The 18,429-nt window shown below is 39.3% G+C and overlaps 1 protein-coding gene across 1 annotated transcript; it reads left to right on the top strand.

Moving 5' to 3' along the window:
- Positions 1–1,055: 1,055 nt before the first annotated feature.
- Positions 1,056–1,613, top strand: LOC125480546. The gene has a single exon (XM_048591493.1). The coding sequence runs from the start codon at positions 1,056–1,058 to the stop codon at positions 1,611–1,613; it is 558 nt and encodes a 185-aa protein (XP_048447450.1).
- The last annotated feature ends 16,816 nt before the right edge of the window (positions 1,614–18,429 follow it).

The following is an 18,429-nucleotide window of genomic DNA, read 5'->3' as shown; positions in this document are numbered from 1 at the left end:
CTGCATTCACCCACCACAACCTGCTGCTGCATCACGAGCCCAGATTCGAATACCCCAGATCGAAAATAGCTTGACCCACAACCCATGGATATGCACGTTGCCACAACAACCATCCTTCTGACTTGCCACCACCTCATTGCCTGCACCGCTTTGCCGTCTGAGGTGTTCCCTAGATTTCTGCAACCTACATCATACCCCTCTAACCGTGCCACCACCTCGATGTGAACCCACACCCATCTGGAAGTGCATCCACAAAGACCTGCAGCTGCTCCAGATCATATTACGTTTGTTTATTCGAATCTGCACATTGATTGAGGACCCTCGAAAAAGGGCAAACATACAAAAAAAATAAAATAAAATAAAATAAAATAAAAATTTGTGGCTGTTTTTTTTAGGCCCACAAGACCAAGGAAACATTTGATGGTTGGGCGTTTCTAAGATGTGTGGACGAAGCATGCGAACCATCCATGCAGACAAGGATCTAACGACTGAAATGGATGAGCTCACCAGTAGAATCAGGTCGCTATGGCCTGGTGCATTTAGAAAATTTTAAATTTTTTTTATTCAGTTAACATGTTTTGTCTAAGGAAGGGAACCAGGGAGCAAGCGGGAAAGATGGGTTGGCCTTTCCGTACACTGAAGAGGGAAAGAGAGGCAGAGAGAGGGAGTGGGAGTTTGGAACAGATTTGAGGAGGATTGAAGCTGGGTTGTAGCTGCGACCCAATAATTCGCTACTTTAATTTTTTTTTTGTTTGGTGGGTGTGTTTTTTTGGGCAAGGGAGAGGTAGATTAGGGTTGTCTCTGTTAAAGATTGCAAGAATCAAGGATGAAGATTTGGTCTTATAGCAGCTGTATAGGAAAGTATCATTGTAATATTTAGTTTCTGTTCTTGTAAGTCAACTTATTCTTACCTATTTTAGCATGCACTCATGTATATAAGTGTGCGTTGTAAACCTCATTAAGTAATCAATATAGAAAACCTAATTGGTTTTTCTACATGGTATCAGAGCACTAATCTTGGGACCAAAGAAAATAACAAACCCTAGCCGCCTATCATGGCAGAGAACGATGACAAACTCAAGCCCTCTGGTTCAACGGAGGGAACCACGTTTGACGTTAATCATTCTTATTACCTGCATCATTCCGATCAGCCGGGAATGATGCTCGTTTCTCAGCCGCTCACTCCAGACAACTACAACACTTGGAGCAGGGCGATGATCGGTGCATTGAAAGCCAAAAACAAACTTAGTTTTGTTGATGGAACCTTCAAGAAACCAGAACAAAAGGTTGCTGCAGCAGACTTGCATCAGTGGGATCGATGTAACAGCCTGGTTAAAACATGGTTGGTAAATTCAATATCACCAGAACTTCAATCAAGCATCATTTACTATGACCTTGCATACCAAGTTTGGGAAGACTTGAAAGAACGGTTTTCTCAAACAAACAATATGCAGTTATACCATATTGAAAGTGCAATTCATGATTGTGTCCAAGGAGCAATAACCGTAAGTTCCTACTTCACCAAACTCAAGGCGTTGTGGGATGAGAGAGATGCTGCGATTAGCCTACCCGATTGTGACTACAACACTTTGCAACATGTGTTGGCATTCTAGCAAAATCAAAAGGCAATTAAATTTCTTATGGGACTTAATGAAACATTCAGTGCAGTAAATGATCAAATTCTGTTGATGGATCCACTTCCTCCCGTCAACAAAGTATACTCCCTTGTGCTGCGACATGAGAAGCAGCATAACACCACCACAGGCAAAACGCCAGTTTAGGAAGCTGCTGCCTTTGTTGCAAAAGGACCAAATTCTAGCAAGAAGGGTGCTGATATGAAATGTACTCGTTGCAACAAAGATAATCACACCTCTGAAGATTGTCATGCCCATTTAAAGTGTGATTATTATGGATGGAAGGGTCATACGATAGATTATTGTCAAAAGCTTAAAAGGACAGATCCGGAGCAACAAAGAAGTCATTCTAAACAGCAGCGACCGAGAGGAAATAACGTTTCAAGCAACCTTGAAAGGCAAGATTTGGGAAATTCTTTCCCTTTTACACCTGACCAATGCAAGCAGATCTTGACCATGCTCAATGGCAATAAAGCCAAGGCAAACAACGTTGGTAAAATATCCTCTCTAAATGATCTCTCAGGTAAAGCTTTTTCTTTCACTTCTCATGATCAGAAGTCATCATGGATCTTGGATAGCCGTGCCACAGACCACGTAATTTCCTCTTTTGTGCCTGTTAAAAATAAAACCGTAAAACTACCAGATGGTTCTTATGCTACTGTGACACATATAGGAACCATGCAGTTTTCCCCAGATTTTATCTTACATGATGTCCTTTGTGTCCCCACGTTCCAACTCAACCTCATCTCTATCAGTAAACTTGCATATCAGTCCTCGTGCATCACCATTTTTCTAAGTTACTTTTGTGTGATTCAGGACCTTCGTTCGGGGAAGATGATTGGGACGGGGACTGAGCGAGAAGGCCTATATTTCTTGGATGACACCAACGGGAGACCCACATTGTCCACTTGTCATGCTGTTACGAAAGCTTCATCCCAACTCTGGCATCAACGCCTAGGGCATCTCTCTGACAAAGCCCTTCATCATACTTCACTTCCTAAAAATATTATTGGTTCTTTTGTTTCGAATAATTGTCTTGTGTGTCCTCTAGCCAAATAAACAAGATCTCAGTTTTCATTAAGTTCAATTTCAACTAGTAAGCCTTTTGAACTATTACATATGGATATTTGGGGGGCGGGGGGGGGGGTGTTTTCGTGTTGCTTCACTCACTGGAGCACATTATTTCCTCACCATTGTTGATGACTACACTCGTTCCACTTGGATTTACTTAATGAAACACAAATCTGACACACGACATTATTTGACAAGTTTTATCAATCTCATTGAAAACCAGTTTTCTCACAAAGTGAAGACCATTAGGAGTGACAATGGTCCCGAATTTAATCTTGCTGCATTCTACTCGACCAAGGGTATTATCCATCAAACCACTTGTGTTGCCAGTCCACAACAAAATGGAGTGGCTGAACGTAAACATCGTCACCTCCTCAACGTTGCCCGGGCCTTACTTATTCAAGCAAACTTACCTACCAATTTATGGGGAGAAGCCATACTCACCGCAGCTTATCTCATCAATCGTACGCCCACCATCGTCTTGCATGGTAAAACACCTCACGACCTTTTGTTCCATAAACCACCTAAATACTCCCATTTGAAAGTTTTTGGCTGTTTATGTTTTGCATCCACGCACCCATATCATCCGTCCAAATTTGATGCGAGGTCTACCCCATGCATATTTCTTGGTTACCCCTATGGCAAGAAAGGGTACAAAGTCTATGATCTTAACACACGTCAAATTTTTGTCTGACGTGATGTACTTTTTCGTGAACATACCTTCCCCTCTACTCATTCTTCCGCACAACACTCTGATACCAACCCTAAACCAACCTTACCATATCTATCTCCCATGGATGATCTCTCTTTTGATCCGCCCAGTACCACACCTCCCACTCCCATCGTCGACGACCCTTCTTCTCCTAGAGACACCATTCCCGACCCTCCACACCTGCTACCATACCTCCACCTCCAAACCCCATTCCTTCTCCAGCTGACATACCACCAACCCTACCACCCCAACTTTCCCGACGTTTGTCTTCCCGCATCACTCGACCACCTTCTTACCTTCAACAATTTCATGTTGGTGTCCCGCTGCCTTCTCGTCCTCACCAATCATCGGCCTCTACCGTTAGCTCACATAAAGGTAGTACCTCTCACCCTCTTTCTCACTCTTTAACTTATCCTCCCTTGTCTCCCACTCACTGTGCCTTCACCACATCTCTTTCCCTTGTCAAAGAGCCCCACATTTACCTCCAGGCTATCCAGGATCCTAAATGGTGCCAAGCCATGCACGATGAGGTTACTGTTCTTGAAGCCAACCACACCTGGACCCTTCAACCTCTTCCTCCTGGGAAGAAACCCATTGGTTGCAAATGGATCTACAAAGTCAAACTCAATCCCGATGGCTCAGTGGAATGCTACAAAGCACGCTTGGTTGCCAAAGGTTATACACAGGTCGAAGGCCTCGATTACACCGAGACATTTGCTCCAGTTGCTAAATTAGTCACGGTTCGATTATTGCTTGCTGTTGCTACTGCCAAAGGTTGGCATTTGTATCAACTTGACGTCAATAATGCTTTCCTCCATGGTGATTTACTTGAGGATGTTTACATGCGACTTCCACCTGGATACGGACGAAAGGGGGAGACACGAGTATGCAAACTTCAGAAGTCTCTCTATGGGTTTAAACAGGCTTCGAGACAGTGGTTCCTTAAGCTTTCTTCTGCACTCAAGGCGCAGGTTATCGCCAGTCCAATGCGGATTATTCTTTGTTCGTCTGATCCAAAGGTACCAGCCTTACTATTATTCTAGTGTATGTGGATGATGTGATATTGGCAGGCAACGATTTACCATTTATTGAGAAGATAAAGGAGTTCTTGGCTAACAAATTCAAACTCAAAGACCTAGGAAAATTGAAGTATTTTCTGGGCATCGAAGTTGCAAGGTCATCTCAAGGTATCTCATTATCACAACAAAGTATGCCTTAGATATATTGGAGGATACTGGTTTTCTTGGAGCAAGGCCGGCACGGTTTCCCATGGATCAAAACTTGACATTCACACAAACAGATAGAGAGTTACTGGAAGACCCATCTGCATATAGAAGACTTGCTGGACGTCTAATTTATTTGGCAATAACACGGCCAGATCTTGTTTACTCTGTCCACATTTTAAGTCAATTCATGGACAAGCCTAGACTGCCGCATTTAGATGCAGCGCACCAAGTTTTGAGGTACATAAAAGGGTCACCAGGGCAAGGCATCATGCTTCACTCAACAAGCTCACTTTAGTTGAAAGCATATTGCGACGCAAATTGGGCAAAATGCAAAGACACAAGAAGGTCAGTTTTGGGGTATTGCATCATGCTTGGAGATTCACTCATATCTTGGAAAACAAAGAAACAAACCACAGTAGCGAGATCAACAGCGGAGGCAGAATACAGAGCCATGGCGTCTACATGTTGCGAGATAACTTGGTTGAAGTATGTGCTTAGTGATTTATGTGTCCATCACTCACAACCAGTTATTTTGTTTTGTGATAACCAAGCTGCACTTCATATTGCATCCAACCCCGTGTTCCATGAAAGGACAAAACATATCAAAATCGCTTGTCATTTGATTCGAGAAAAGATACAAGAAGGAGTTGTCCAAACTGCTCATGTACGAACTCTACAACAATTGGTAGATTTATTCACCAAGGCATTGAGTACCTCCCAGTTTGAAAGTCTTCTTAGCAAGTTGAGTGTAATCAACATACACTCCAACTTGAGGGGGAGTGTTAAAGATTGCAAGAATCAAGGATGAAGATTTGGTCATATAGCAGCTGTATAGGAAAGTATCATTGTAATATTTAGTTTCTGTTCTTGTAAGTCAACTTATTCTTACCTATTTTAGCATGCACTCATGTATACAAGTGTGCGTTATAAACCTCATCAAGTAATCAATATAGAAAACCTAATTGGTTTTTCTACAGTCTCCTTTGGGAAAGAGGGGCAGATAGAGAAGTGTTGAAAGGTGTGTGTTGTGCTCAATTTATAACGGATTGAAGTTGTGCTTGGATTGTAGTTGAAACAGTTCATTGATCCACAACCTCAACAGAAACCCAGATTGTGAAGGTGAATGTTTGAATAATTGCAGAACTTATGTTATAAAGCATTTCCATTCCAGTGTGGCATTTATTTATTTATTTATTTTTTTAATTTGGGACTTGAAACCATAATGGTGGGTGGTTATCAGTGGATTTGGTTGAAATCATGAAAGTGGATTTTAGATATATAGGTGTAAAAGTTGTGCTGGCTTGTGATAAGTTGTGTTGTACTTGTGTAACTTTGTTGCAAGTAGACATTGAAGTATAATTCGATGAGGGGTGAGGTAGAAGTAGAAGAAATTGTTGTTGAAAGAGAAGATGTAGATGTAGGAGATGAATTAGGTGTAGGGAGGGATGAATTTGTTGTCCAAGAGGAGATGAAAAGTTGAAACCCAAATTAAGAATGGAGTTTGATTCGTTAGATGAAAGGTATAGGTTTGACAACAATTATGCACTTGCAGCGAGGTTTGGGAGTCAGGAGCATAGTAGTAGAAAGTCTATTGATGGTGAATATTGGTTAAGGAAAGAATTTGTTTGTTGCAAACAAGGGAAGAAGAGGGACGAAGGTAATCCCAAACCCAATAAGAAAGGAAAAAGAGGAGATGCTAGAACTTAGTGAAGGTGAAACTTGTGCTGAATAAGGGAAGAAGTTTGTTGCAACAGTTTTCAATGAAAGGCACAACCACCCTATGTCAAGTGTGTCAAACTTATTTAGATCACATCGTCGAGTTTCGAAGGCAAAGAAGGCGATGATTGAACAATGTGCAAAGGCCAATATTTCCATAAGTAAACAAGTGGCTTTGTTGGAGGTGCAAAGTGGAGGAATTGGAAATATTGGTTGCATCCCCAAGGATATTTACAACGTGGAACAACAGTTGTGAGCTCATCTAATTGGGCATGATGCTGAAATGTTGAACGAGCATTTTGAGGATGAGATTTATTTTATTTCAAGATGGAGATTGACAAAGGTGGAACACTTGGGAATTTCTTTTGGGCAGATGCTAAGTCACAACATGGTTATGGCCTTTTTGGTGATGTGATTGTTTTTAACACCACTTTCAACACTAATGTTTACGGGATGATGTTTGATCCTTTGTTAGGAGTTAATAACCACAGTCAAACCACAATATTCAGTTGTGTATTCTTGAAAATGAAAAATTTGAGAGCTTTGAGTGGTTATTTGAAGAAATTCTTAAGGTTATGCTGGGTGAGCCGCCGAAAGTCATAATTACGGTTCAAGATGAAGCCATAGAAAAAGCTATTAGCAGTAAACTACCAACCACTTTTCATTAGTACTGCATATGGCATATTAGTAACAAGTTCAATGACAAAGGTTGGGTTAAGGGCACTTTCAAGGATTTGAATGATTGCATTTGGGACATCGAAAGCAAAGAATAATTTAAGGCAAGGTGGAAGATGTTGGTACAAGAATATGAGTTGGTTGATAAAATGTGGCTTCAGAACATTTATGACTTGCGTGCACAATGGGTTCTGATATTTTGTAAGCACGTTTTTTCTGCCGAAATGTCTAGCAGTCAATGTGCCATAATGATTGGCAACAGGCTATGTGAGTTGGTTGTCATTCATTTTTCAAGCAATATGTGCACAAGAAGCACTCTTTAATTAAATTCATCAATCGGTTCAATTAAGCCCTTGGACGGCAACGTTAGGAAGGGGTAGTTGGTAACCATAATGATGAAAACTTTGCCCCTCCATTATAGCTTCGCACGCTAATGAAAGATCCAATGGCTATATTGTACACACAATTTATGTTCAAAAAGTTTCAAGGGGAGGAATTGAAGAGTTTAGCTTGTTTGTTAAGGCAGTAGTCCGGGGATGGGAATGAGGCAACGTACGAAAAACTTGGGATGGCCTTGGGGGTGACAATGATGAAGAATTTTATGGTTGATATGATCTGGGTTACACTAAATACAACTGCAAAAAGATGAAATTTTGGGGACTTCCTTATCGACACATATTGGCATATTTGAGAATAAATAGAGTTACTGCTAGAACATTACATACTGAAAAAGGTGGCTTCAAACCGCTAAATGCGGCATTGTTTTGGATACGGAAGAGAAACAAGTGGGTAAACACGCCGATAATTCTACCGTGTCCAAAATAGATCAGTTTTAATAAAGAAGCTTCAGACTTGATTGACAAGGTGATGATGTCGGAGGAAGGTACTGCATTTCTGTCCCAAACTTTGAAACCGTTACATACAAAGTTGAACTGTTTGGGTGGTGGTAACCATGGTCGGAAAAAAAAAAAAAAAAAAAAAACGACTGATAGGGGGTAGGAGTTCCTAAACTGAGGTGCTTAAAGATCCTGTCCAATTTAAAAGAAAATGGGAATTGAAAACAAGTACAAAAGAGAAGCGAAGTCAAAATCGAAGACGCTGGGGTGGGAAGAAGAATTGTCCATGGCAGTTGCAAGGTACGCAACGTAATGAATGAAATATCACTTACGGTTTGGTTGACAATATATTTGTGGTTGTAATATTTGAAAGAACTTTCGATTGATTTGTAATTGTGCATTTCCTGCTAGAGCGAGCCCGAGGAACGCACACAAACGACATCAAACCCCACTCCTGGTGATGTTGCTAGGAGAAATGAAGCAGCTTATCCTGAGCCTAATTAAATGCTAACCCAAAGCAGAAACAATAAACTTACAGTTAGTAATTCGGAGTGCTAGTTATTTTTTACAAATACATAATGAATGATCATTAAAGAGGGTGTGAAAATTAAATTGTGGCTATTCATTTTGTATGCAAGATGTTTTAATTTTGGAGGGGGATGAACTATTATTTACCTATGGCCACAATTGGTTTTTCAAAGTTTGTGTAGGTCACAGTAGTGATGGAATGTGTGATCCACTACGGGTGTCATGTTATGAGATCGTATGAATATTTGTGAATATGTAGGAACATCTATGAAACTTATACTTGCAATATTTACTTAAGATTGAAATTACAATATAGTTACAAAAGTCCCTAGAAAATGTACATAATTAGGATGGAAGCAAATGCATAGGAAGGGAAATATGAGGGTAAGCATCCGTGGGTGTGTTGTGAGCCACCTCACGTACTTGTGTTCGGTGTACTCACCACTATCTTTGACAATGTCTTCCACTTCTGAGGCATAATGCAATCCCAATCATATCCAGACCAAACCCGATGGAGATAGCAACAAAATTTCTCATGCCCATCATAAAAAACGGAATCACACTTTTCTTGGAGTTGTTTCATCTTCCATGAATAGATTGACCTACAACATGCATCTTCCTTCTTTTTTTCAACTAGTTCTTCATACTTACGCTTTCGGCTATGTATTAGGCATTTGTACTTTGCTGATTTGCACAACATCTCGTTCAGTTATTATTGTAATTAACTTAATGTGGACTCATTTTCAAGGCACTTGTGATGTCACACTCATTGATAGAGTGTGAGTTGGCAGAAAATTTGGCCTTTGATTTTGCAATTTGATTGGTTGGATCATCGGAATCACCATTATTCCCCAAGAGAGCCATGACATGTGTTCCTAAATAATGGTTGCTAAAGTGTTCTTCCATGCATTTTATAGATGATCATTTTAGATGTCATTAAATGGAACAACAAGCCATAAATTGATGGAAATGGATTGTCTATTTACAACTAGTTTGTTAGCAATACTCTTCCAATTGCTTACGTTTTTATTTTATTTTTGTGTAACTACATTAGGAATGTATTGTGGATAAACCAAGTGTTGTCCAATGACTTGTCCTTGGTTCCCATTTGTTGATGATCAATTTAGATGTCATTAAATGTGAGACCAACAAAAATTGGATGGAATTAAGTGATTCATGACTGCCTATTGTAGGTATATATGATGGCTTGTGAACAATGGTGTTCATGCTATCAGGAACTGAGTTTACAACTTCTTGTTCTTAAAAAATCCTTCCAAATCCTAAACCTTTTACTGTAACGACATTAAGAATTTGTTGTAGTGGCAACAAAATGCTGAGTTTGTATACTGTCACATTTAATAGAGAAAAAAAGTTGAAGCTTTTGTATATGTGTGTGTTTATGAGCATTTATGAAGACCACTATATGCATTCAGGCGGTCTTGTCACTTTGGTCCTTCAAGTAGCAAAAAATAAATTTTCAAGCAAAAAGTCAGACAAAAAGTTAGTACTACACATAAACATGTGACCACGGCCACATCCTATGTTGAAGAAAGTGTACAAAAATTTGTGTTCCAAACAACATGTAGTCATCCCACTCCCACATCCAATTTTGAAGACATTTTGCGAACATTTGTGTTCTGAAAAACATGTACTCATCCCACTCCCATGTCCAATTATGAAGACATTGTACAAACATTTCTGTACCAAAAAACATGTACTCATCCTAGCCCCACGAACTTAAATAAGTGAAGCATTACCATAACCAAAGACCTCATGTACGGCTGCTTGAAGAATTTCTTGATCATTAGGCAACACAAGTTAGGCATAAAACTTCATAGAATTAACCCATTTGTGTGCAACATGTTTCTTCCTCATTTCAACTTCCTCTCTAATGTAGGTGCACCCATTCGAATCATCTACTAGATAATTTTCATTCAAATGTTTCATGTGGTGGATACTGGATAGCAACCTCGTTGCCTCCATCTTTAAATCTCGGTTCCACTTTTCAACAGTACTCAACTCCCCATGAATACACTTAATTTCCCTTTCCAACTCAAGGGGTATACTCTTCCAAAACAAAATAAACGATGTTGAGAGGTGGGGTATTAATTGGAGGAGGAGTTATGGATGTTGATGTATTAAGAGGATCTAGGATGGAGATTTGGGTGCTGTTGGTGTATTGATTTGGAATGGAGGCGAATTGGGTGGTGTTGCCATGATGTAGTGCAATTAATGAAACTGTAGAGTTATGAGGACTTAAGAGAGAGGCTTGGGGTTCGTTGAAATAAGTGGAATGCAATTAGAGGGGGAGTTTGGTTTAAGATATGATTAAAATCCCATTTTTCAAAAGTGGGCAAAGATCAAGGGATTAGGAGGGAAAAGGGTCCATCTCAGTTTTGATTTGCCACCAGGAGCTTCTACCTAAAATGATGTAGGAGGCGGCCTCATGGGGATGCTGTGTTGCATGTGCAATAACAATATGAACAGTTTTGAACGTTATGTGAACCATCCAAACCATTCATCTCTCGCAATCCACCAAAATATGAAAATTTGACAAAAATAAAGCCCATAAACCTTAACGACAATGACCATAACGGCGTCAACCTAAACTTAAATCCGACAGTTAGTTTTCGTGACTTTGATTTTTGCAAGATGGTTAAGGTTTTTGAGTTCAATCCTTTATACACAATGATTGGCCCTTGCTAATATGAGCGTTTCCAACATTTTTGCACAATTTTCCCCTTTCAAATTTATTTTGTATTTTTTTCGAAAAAAGTGGTTATCTTAGTGACACAGTCACGTCCATAATTTTAGGTGGCAATGTGGTGGAGGGATATGCAATACCGTCCTTGATGAAGAGCAAGGAATATCATAGCCTCCCACGTGTTCAATTAGGTGGTTGGAAAGAGGGGGTGGGGGACTTTGACTTCAAGGTTTCATTTTCCCAATGGGGACGCAATTATAGGCTCTCACATTGACAAGTTTGGTTTTCTTTTCCGGATTCCAAAACTAAGCTTTAGTATCATAATGTTTCACAACCCATCATTCAAAGAGTACTAAACTGATGGCTTCATCATAAACATCTACGTAGGAAACCCAATGGTGGGAATAAATACCACCTACAATACATGCATGCATAACTACAATATGTGCACACATAATGCGGCATTTGCAATAATTATTGCTTGTTCATGTGCTTGTGCACATTACCATATACCTGTTTTTATTGGTCATCTTCATTCAAACCCCTAACTGCAAATTGGAAGTTACTGTTTCACGGTAGCAATGGCTCACAACTTCCAACTTAGTGCAACTTCCTCCCGTCCTAAAAGATGAATCGCCATGCCCAAGCTTCCTAAATAGGCAAACCCATTCCCACTTCCTAATAGAGGGGAACCTCCTGTTGTTATCGAAAGTGAGAATTGTAAGATCATAATCGAAAGGGGTGTCCCAAGGATTGACACCAACATTGTGTCCACCATTTACGTGGAGCACGCAAAGACAAGGGTGTTGAAGGGGAAGGTGTTTTTTTGCAAACCTAAGAAAGCTAATGTCATCTATAAAGAACTCGCTCTATCTTGGACGGAAGGTGTTAAAAACACCTTCTTTATGGACCATTTCATCATCAATTGGTTTGTGTTGGAGTTCACCGACGAAGATGAAATAGAGTATATGTTCCAGGGACGTCTTTGGTATGTGAGGGGCCAGATTCTCCACTTGGAAATGTGGATTAAAGACTTCAGGGAATCGAACCCTATAACTTTCTTGAGGGTGTGGGTTCAAATACACGGATATTGATACATTTTAGGGAGGTGGAAATCATAAGGAACACCACTCAACCTAACGATCGGCTTCTAAGGCTTGATGATGCGTCTATTAATTCCTTGAATGCAACGGCCATTAGAGTGTTGATAGATGATGATGTTCGTTTGCCACTCAAGCAGGTTTAAGTGTCAACGAGGATGAAAAGTTGCCAACTTTCATCAGTTATGTTTGACGTTTGTTTCTACTGTGGGAGATGTACAGTAGAGAATTGTGGATGTCATTAGGAAGATAAGGATGTCAGTTGGTTCATGGTGAATAAGATGTTTGGGGATGATCTGAACATGTTGCCGAAGAAAGGTGTTAAGGGTTTAGGGCTTGCATTGCCATACATGAAGGATGTTCTAATCTTTTGCTTCCCTCAACCAGGAATTATCAAGGAAGATGGTCTAGGGGATGAGTCAAGGGTGGGCCCAGAGGACCACAACAAGGCAGTCACTCATGTGATTGAAGCTCCGCCTAGAAAAAAAAAAAAGAAAAAAAAGAAAAAAAAAAAGAGATTCGTTAGGTGAAGGTGTAGGTTGTAGTCAAGCCATCGGTGAAAACTAGTGATGAATGGGAACATTTAGTATCATATGAAAGTTTATAATGGTTAGATTTAAGGTTTATGTTTTCATGTTTTAAGTAATGTTTTAGGTTGTTAAGTTTGACGTTTATGATGGTTTACATTTTAAGGTTTACATTGTTCAAAGTGTCGTAGTGTCGTTTTGTCAAAAGTCATTTTTTTGTTGGGAATGTACCACTTAGTAGCCAAACTTCCACTCCTTAATATATTTTCTTTTGTGATCGCTGAATGTATGCTCATATTATTATTTCTGCATGACAATTGGAAATGTAATACGTTAAAAAACATAAGAGTAAATATTGATAATACATAAATAATTACTTCGTAGACATTCAGAAGTTTTCATAACACATAATGGTGTTACTAGAACTGTCACTGCTTCATAAACGATACATTTTTAATTCATAACGTTCACAAGCATTCTTGAAAAATATGTGAAGGTTTCATATGCTGTCACAAACCTTAATTATTTATAAGGTTGGTTTCACCTCTTGTAAGACAACAATAAAACATAAGGGACAATTTGAGATATTGTACTTTTTTTTTCCCTTCACTGGGGGTGTTTTTCTCCGCTTGAGAGAGGGGTATAGTTTGAGATGTAACTTTAATTTTTTTACCTTCACTGGGGGTGTTTTTGTCCCTTACATAGAGGGGTGTAGTCATCTTATACCATTTGATTTTACTAAACTCAATGTAACACCAGTATTGGAAATTAGCCTACAAAAGTTGTGACACATGATGAACAATTATGCCAATAACACTTGCCTCAATTACTGAAGCGTGACACTATGATATACTTCAAAAAGTGCGCAAAATGTACGTAAGAAGGGATATTTGACCCTAAGGAACATTGCATGGCTTGTGTGCCACTTTTACGCACTCATGGGGGAGTGGGAGTATGAAATAGGGCTCCACGGTCTTCGGAGGTGGGGTATTAATGGTGATCGGAGGAGGAGTTATGGCTGTTAGTGTATTGGAGAGGAATTCGCAAAGAATTTTGGGGTGTTGGTGTATTGAATAGGGTTGGAGGAGGTGACTTGGGTGGTGTTGGGATGGTTAAGGGGAGTTATTGATTTATCATACAAGTAAGGAGAGTTGGGAATTAAAGATGGAATGAAAGATGGGCATTAGATAGAGATGCGAGTTAATGAACTGTATTGAGAGCAATTAGGGGCTGCTTTAGGTGAAATCGTGGAATTAAAATCCATTTTTTTCTACCTACTGCAAAGACCGAAGGATTTGGAGGGAAAATGATCCTTAAAATTTTCAATTCTCGCATGCAAGTGGCACCTTAAATATCCACGTGGTGTGCTTAGATAATGCTGCATGGAAAGTGCTAGGAATATTGAATTTTTATGAATAAAATTGATAAAAAAAATAATATAAAAAGTGTTAAAAATCCCCAAAAATTATGTAGACGCTCGAATTCATATCGTCTACATGATGGACAAGGTCATATGGTAGTGTGGAATTTTGGAACGATTGAAATGGAGGTGAATAGTGTTTTCACTAGATTGGCCATAAATTTGGAAAAAAAATGAAGTAATTTTTCCATAAATGGGAAAAATGTAAAAAATAATAAAAACGCTCGTATGGACAAGGGATACAACTTCTGTCAAGGATAGAAGTCCAACCCACGTACCGATAATGTAGAATCAGTTGCGACCAATTGTAACCGTCTGATTATCATTTACGAAAAGGGGTTCCTTTTCCTAGACCATTGGGCTTGTTAATAAACACAATGATAGGTAGACACACAACAGTTTAGGGTTTTTCAGTCATAACATTTCACTACTGTCATAAAAAATACACCCGTTAGGAAGACACGTCTTGGGAATAACTGCCATAATTACCACCCATTGGCATGGAGACCTTTCACGTTCTTCTGGAGGTCACTTTAACCTTATATTTATTGGTTGTTACATTTGTCTATCTTCACATAACTTAAATACTGCTATAACATTACTGAAAACCCAACTTGGAAATTGCATGTTATTGTTTGGCTTCATCAATGGCTCAAAACTTGGCCCTTGCTGCAGCTTCCTCACATCCACGAAGATCAATCTTGATGCCCTAACTTCCTTCATGGGCAAACCCATTCCCACTTCCTAACTCAGGGGAAGCCCCAGTTGTCGTCCATAATGACAACTGCATGTTCATAGTTGAAAGGGGTGTCACAACGGTTAACACCAACATCGTCTACACCTTGAACGTCAAGCATATGCAGTAGCAAGTTTTGATGGGGAGGGTGTTTGGGAAACCTGAGAGCACCGAGGTCTTACACAGTGAGCTAATTATGTCATTTGGTGAATGTGTTAAAAACACCTTCTTTATCAACCATTTCGACTGGAGTTGGTTTGCGTTGGAGTTCACCATGAGAATAAAGTGGAAAACGTGGTGAAGGGATGTCCCTGGTTTATGAAGGGCCAAATTTTCCCCTTACAAAGGTGGATGGAATACTTTAAGGAATCAGACCCTATATCTTACTTGAGATTATGGGTTAAAATGGGTTAAAATCCCTGGAATACCAATGTAATATAAGGAGTTGAACATCTTGAAGACTATTACTAAACCCATCAGCGATCTTGTTAGAATTGATGACCCTTGTACTGATTCCCTAAATGGAATGGCCATAAAGGGTGTTAGTGGAAGTGGATGTTCATTTCCCCTTCAAGCAGGTCCTGGTGGTGAACAAGGACAAAGACTTGCCAACTTTCCTCAGTTATGAGGGTTTGTTTGAGGTTTGCTCCTACTATGGGACTCAAATAGGGTTATCATGTCAATGCATTAAATGCCAGTTGGTTTATGGTCTACAAGGTGTTTGCCAACGAGCCAAACATGCTGTTAGAGGGTTTCAACGATCCGAACCTGACTTTAGTCGTCCTTGATAATGATCTCATCATTTGCTTCCCTCAACCACCAAGGGCTGTCACAGATGGTGCACACTTCAAGGTGGGTTAGGAGGACTCGAAGAACACTGTCAGTTGGGTTTCGAGAAAAAGAAGAAGAGAGAATGATGGTGACAGTGAAGATGAAAATGAGGGTGAAGGTGAGGGTACAGGTCTAGGTGTAGGTGGTGGTGATGGCTTAGGTGTGTGAAGTGATCAAGTGCTCAAGTCCGTTAATTTAAGAAATTTAGATTTAATTTTACCATGTTTTAATTAATGTTTTAGCTTTAATGTGTTATGTTGGACGTGTTACTATGTATAGCAGGACGATTATATTTAATTTTAACATGATTTAATTTATGTTTATGTTTAAGCAGGTTGGTTTTAAGTTTGTAATGTTTATGTTTAAGCAGTTTCGTTTTAGTGTGTTACGTGGGATGTTTCCATCGTTGTGTACTTTACAATTTATTTTTTCAGTTTCAGTTTCACTGTCTCATATTATTTGTGCATGACCCTTTCCTACTACTTCTTCAAAAATATTCATAAAATATAAGGATAACTTCATAGACTAACATATTTTTGTAACACATAAACAGTGGTTTGAAAATTTGTCTTTGAAGTTATTTCAACTTGACTCATCCATAACAACAAATCATCTGGATGGAGATAATGAAAGCATCCCCAAACCCATTACATTCATCCACACCAAGAAAACGTTGGACAAATAATTTAAGTTTGCTTTCCAATTTACTTCATCTGATTCTGTTTCACTGTCTAACTTATTTGTGGAAAACCCTTTCATAGTACTTGAACTTGATATAGGTACACATTATGGCTCACAAATATTCATATCGCATAATAAAGGTTTGATAAACTGCCACACACTTTCACAACACATAAAGGGTGGTTTGAAAAATTGTCATTCAAATTCATTCCACTTAATTGATTCATAATAACAAATAATTCTAGAATGAGATAATCAAAGCATCCCCAAACCGATTAAATTCATCCAAAACAAGTAAATAAATGGAAAAATAATGTAACATCATCCACAATGAAACACTTGGACACCAAATTATATTCATCCCAAGTAATGGAACTTGCCTTAACATAATAAAAATATATATACCACCACATATTCACAATATAATACTTGTTTTATAAACTACAAGATTACATCGACAACCATTGAATCATCCAGTGCCCCCTAGACATTGTGCACCTCATGCAACATGTCGACTGCCATCCTCAATCAGAATGTAGAGACGTTTTGGGACTTAATAAGATAAAGATGAAGGCCTGCAGACAAGAACTTTATCACTTTTAAAGTGAAAATCCCGCAGTCCCCCCTGTGCCACTAGCAAGTTTCGGAAATAATTCATACACAATTCAATCATTTAATTAAACTAACAATTCAATAAATTTTTAATGGACCCGTTGTTTTGCTGTGGAGCCGTTTGACTTACAACGATGGACCAAGGTCCCTCCTTCACCTCCTTTGACATTCTTCAGAGGACATCGGGCCAAACATATAAATTGAAGCCAATTTCATTGTCACTTTTTGGGAATGCATTGTTGATCTCAAGGAGTCTTACATAGTAATTTTCGAAGCTTTTAATCATCGACCAACCATGATGTAGAAAATGGCTCCCCCTCCCCCTTCATTGATTTCAAAAAGACAGGTGAGAATAGAGTGGATGATTAGGGTTTCTTGCCTTTGGTTGCTCTTTGAGGTATCCTCGCAACGTGGTCGCACTGACAGTACGTCTGCAAACAATCAAAGTAAAAAGTAAAAGATATGTACAACACTTCTACTTCCCAAAATGACACTCAATATCAGAATTGCACAAATTTACATAACCAGCACATATTATCTTGGATACTTCACTAGAAACCAATCGTTAGTGTTTTTGCTCAACACAATTCTTACCCTCCGAGCCTCTTTGCAGCTACAAATATGTTGTAATACATAATTTTTCTTTAAAATTTCACACCAACGCAATCCCAACAATATGGAAACACTCTATCAAGAATATGTTTTACGAACTTACATCGGTTGACAGCTGACCTTCCTTGTCAATGAGTCATTTCCAAAAGTCTGTGTCTCTAACCGTCATATTCTCCAACTAGACAACCAGAATAAATAATGTAGCACAAAAACATTGACCTTCATCATTCTAGTCGTATACTGAATCTAAATTCCAAAGCACTAAAAGAAAAACACAATGATCACTTACTTACTCCCGACATTCTTCAAACAATGAAATTGATAGAAATACTCAAGCGCCTCAACTACACATCCTAAGTCGATTACTTTAAATGCAGCTCCCCTTTGCAGAACATGCTCCGTCGGCTCACCGTCTTGGAGTTTTTTGCACTTTGTCACGTCAAATGTCAAACTTTCGTCTTCATCTTTGCCCCCCTTTGGTGCCCTAGTATTTGCCGCTACCCTAATGTAGCAGACTTTCCTATTCATTCCTACGTAATCACCCTTAGGTGTGTAAATAACAACATCATCATCATCATCATCGAAACTTTGGACTTATGCATGCTTGTGTGTTATCTTTTCTCTGACCAGTGCAAACACCTTATCACACACATCTACGGGACTTTCCAAATCAACAGTCCCTACAAGTTCCTAGAAACCCACTTCCTCTACACCTCTCATAACCTCTTCCATCTTGACCCCTCGGCTTCCCCCCATTTACCTTCATCACCCCCATTTTGACCACCTTCTGATTCCTCTTTGGTTTCCT

This window comes from the organism of the source record quoted next, unplaced genomic scaffold (genome assembly GCF_019419815.1).
Source record: "Pyrus x bretschneideri cultivar Hongxiangsu unplaced genomic scaffold, Pyrus_bretschneideri_v1 Contig10, whole genome shotgun sequence".
Lineage (NCBI taxonomy): Eukaryota > Viridiplantae > Streptophyta > Magnoliopsida > Rosales > Rosaceae > Pyrus > Pyrus x bretschneideri.
Note: the sequence above shows the minus strand (reverse complement) of the source record. Positions and strands in the feature narration are given on the sequence as shown.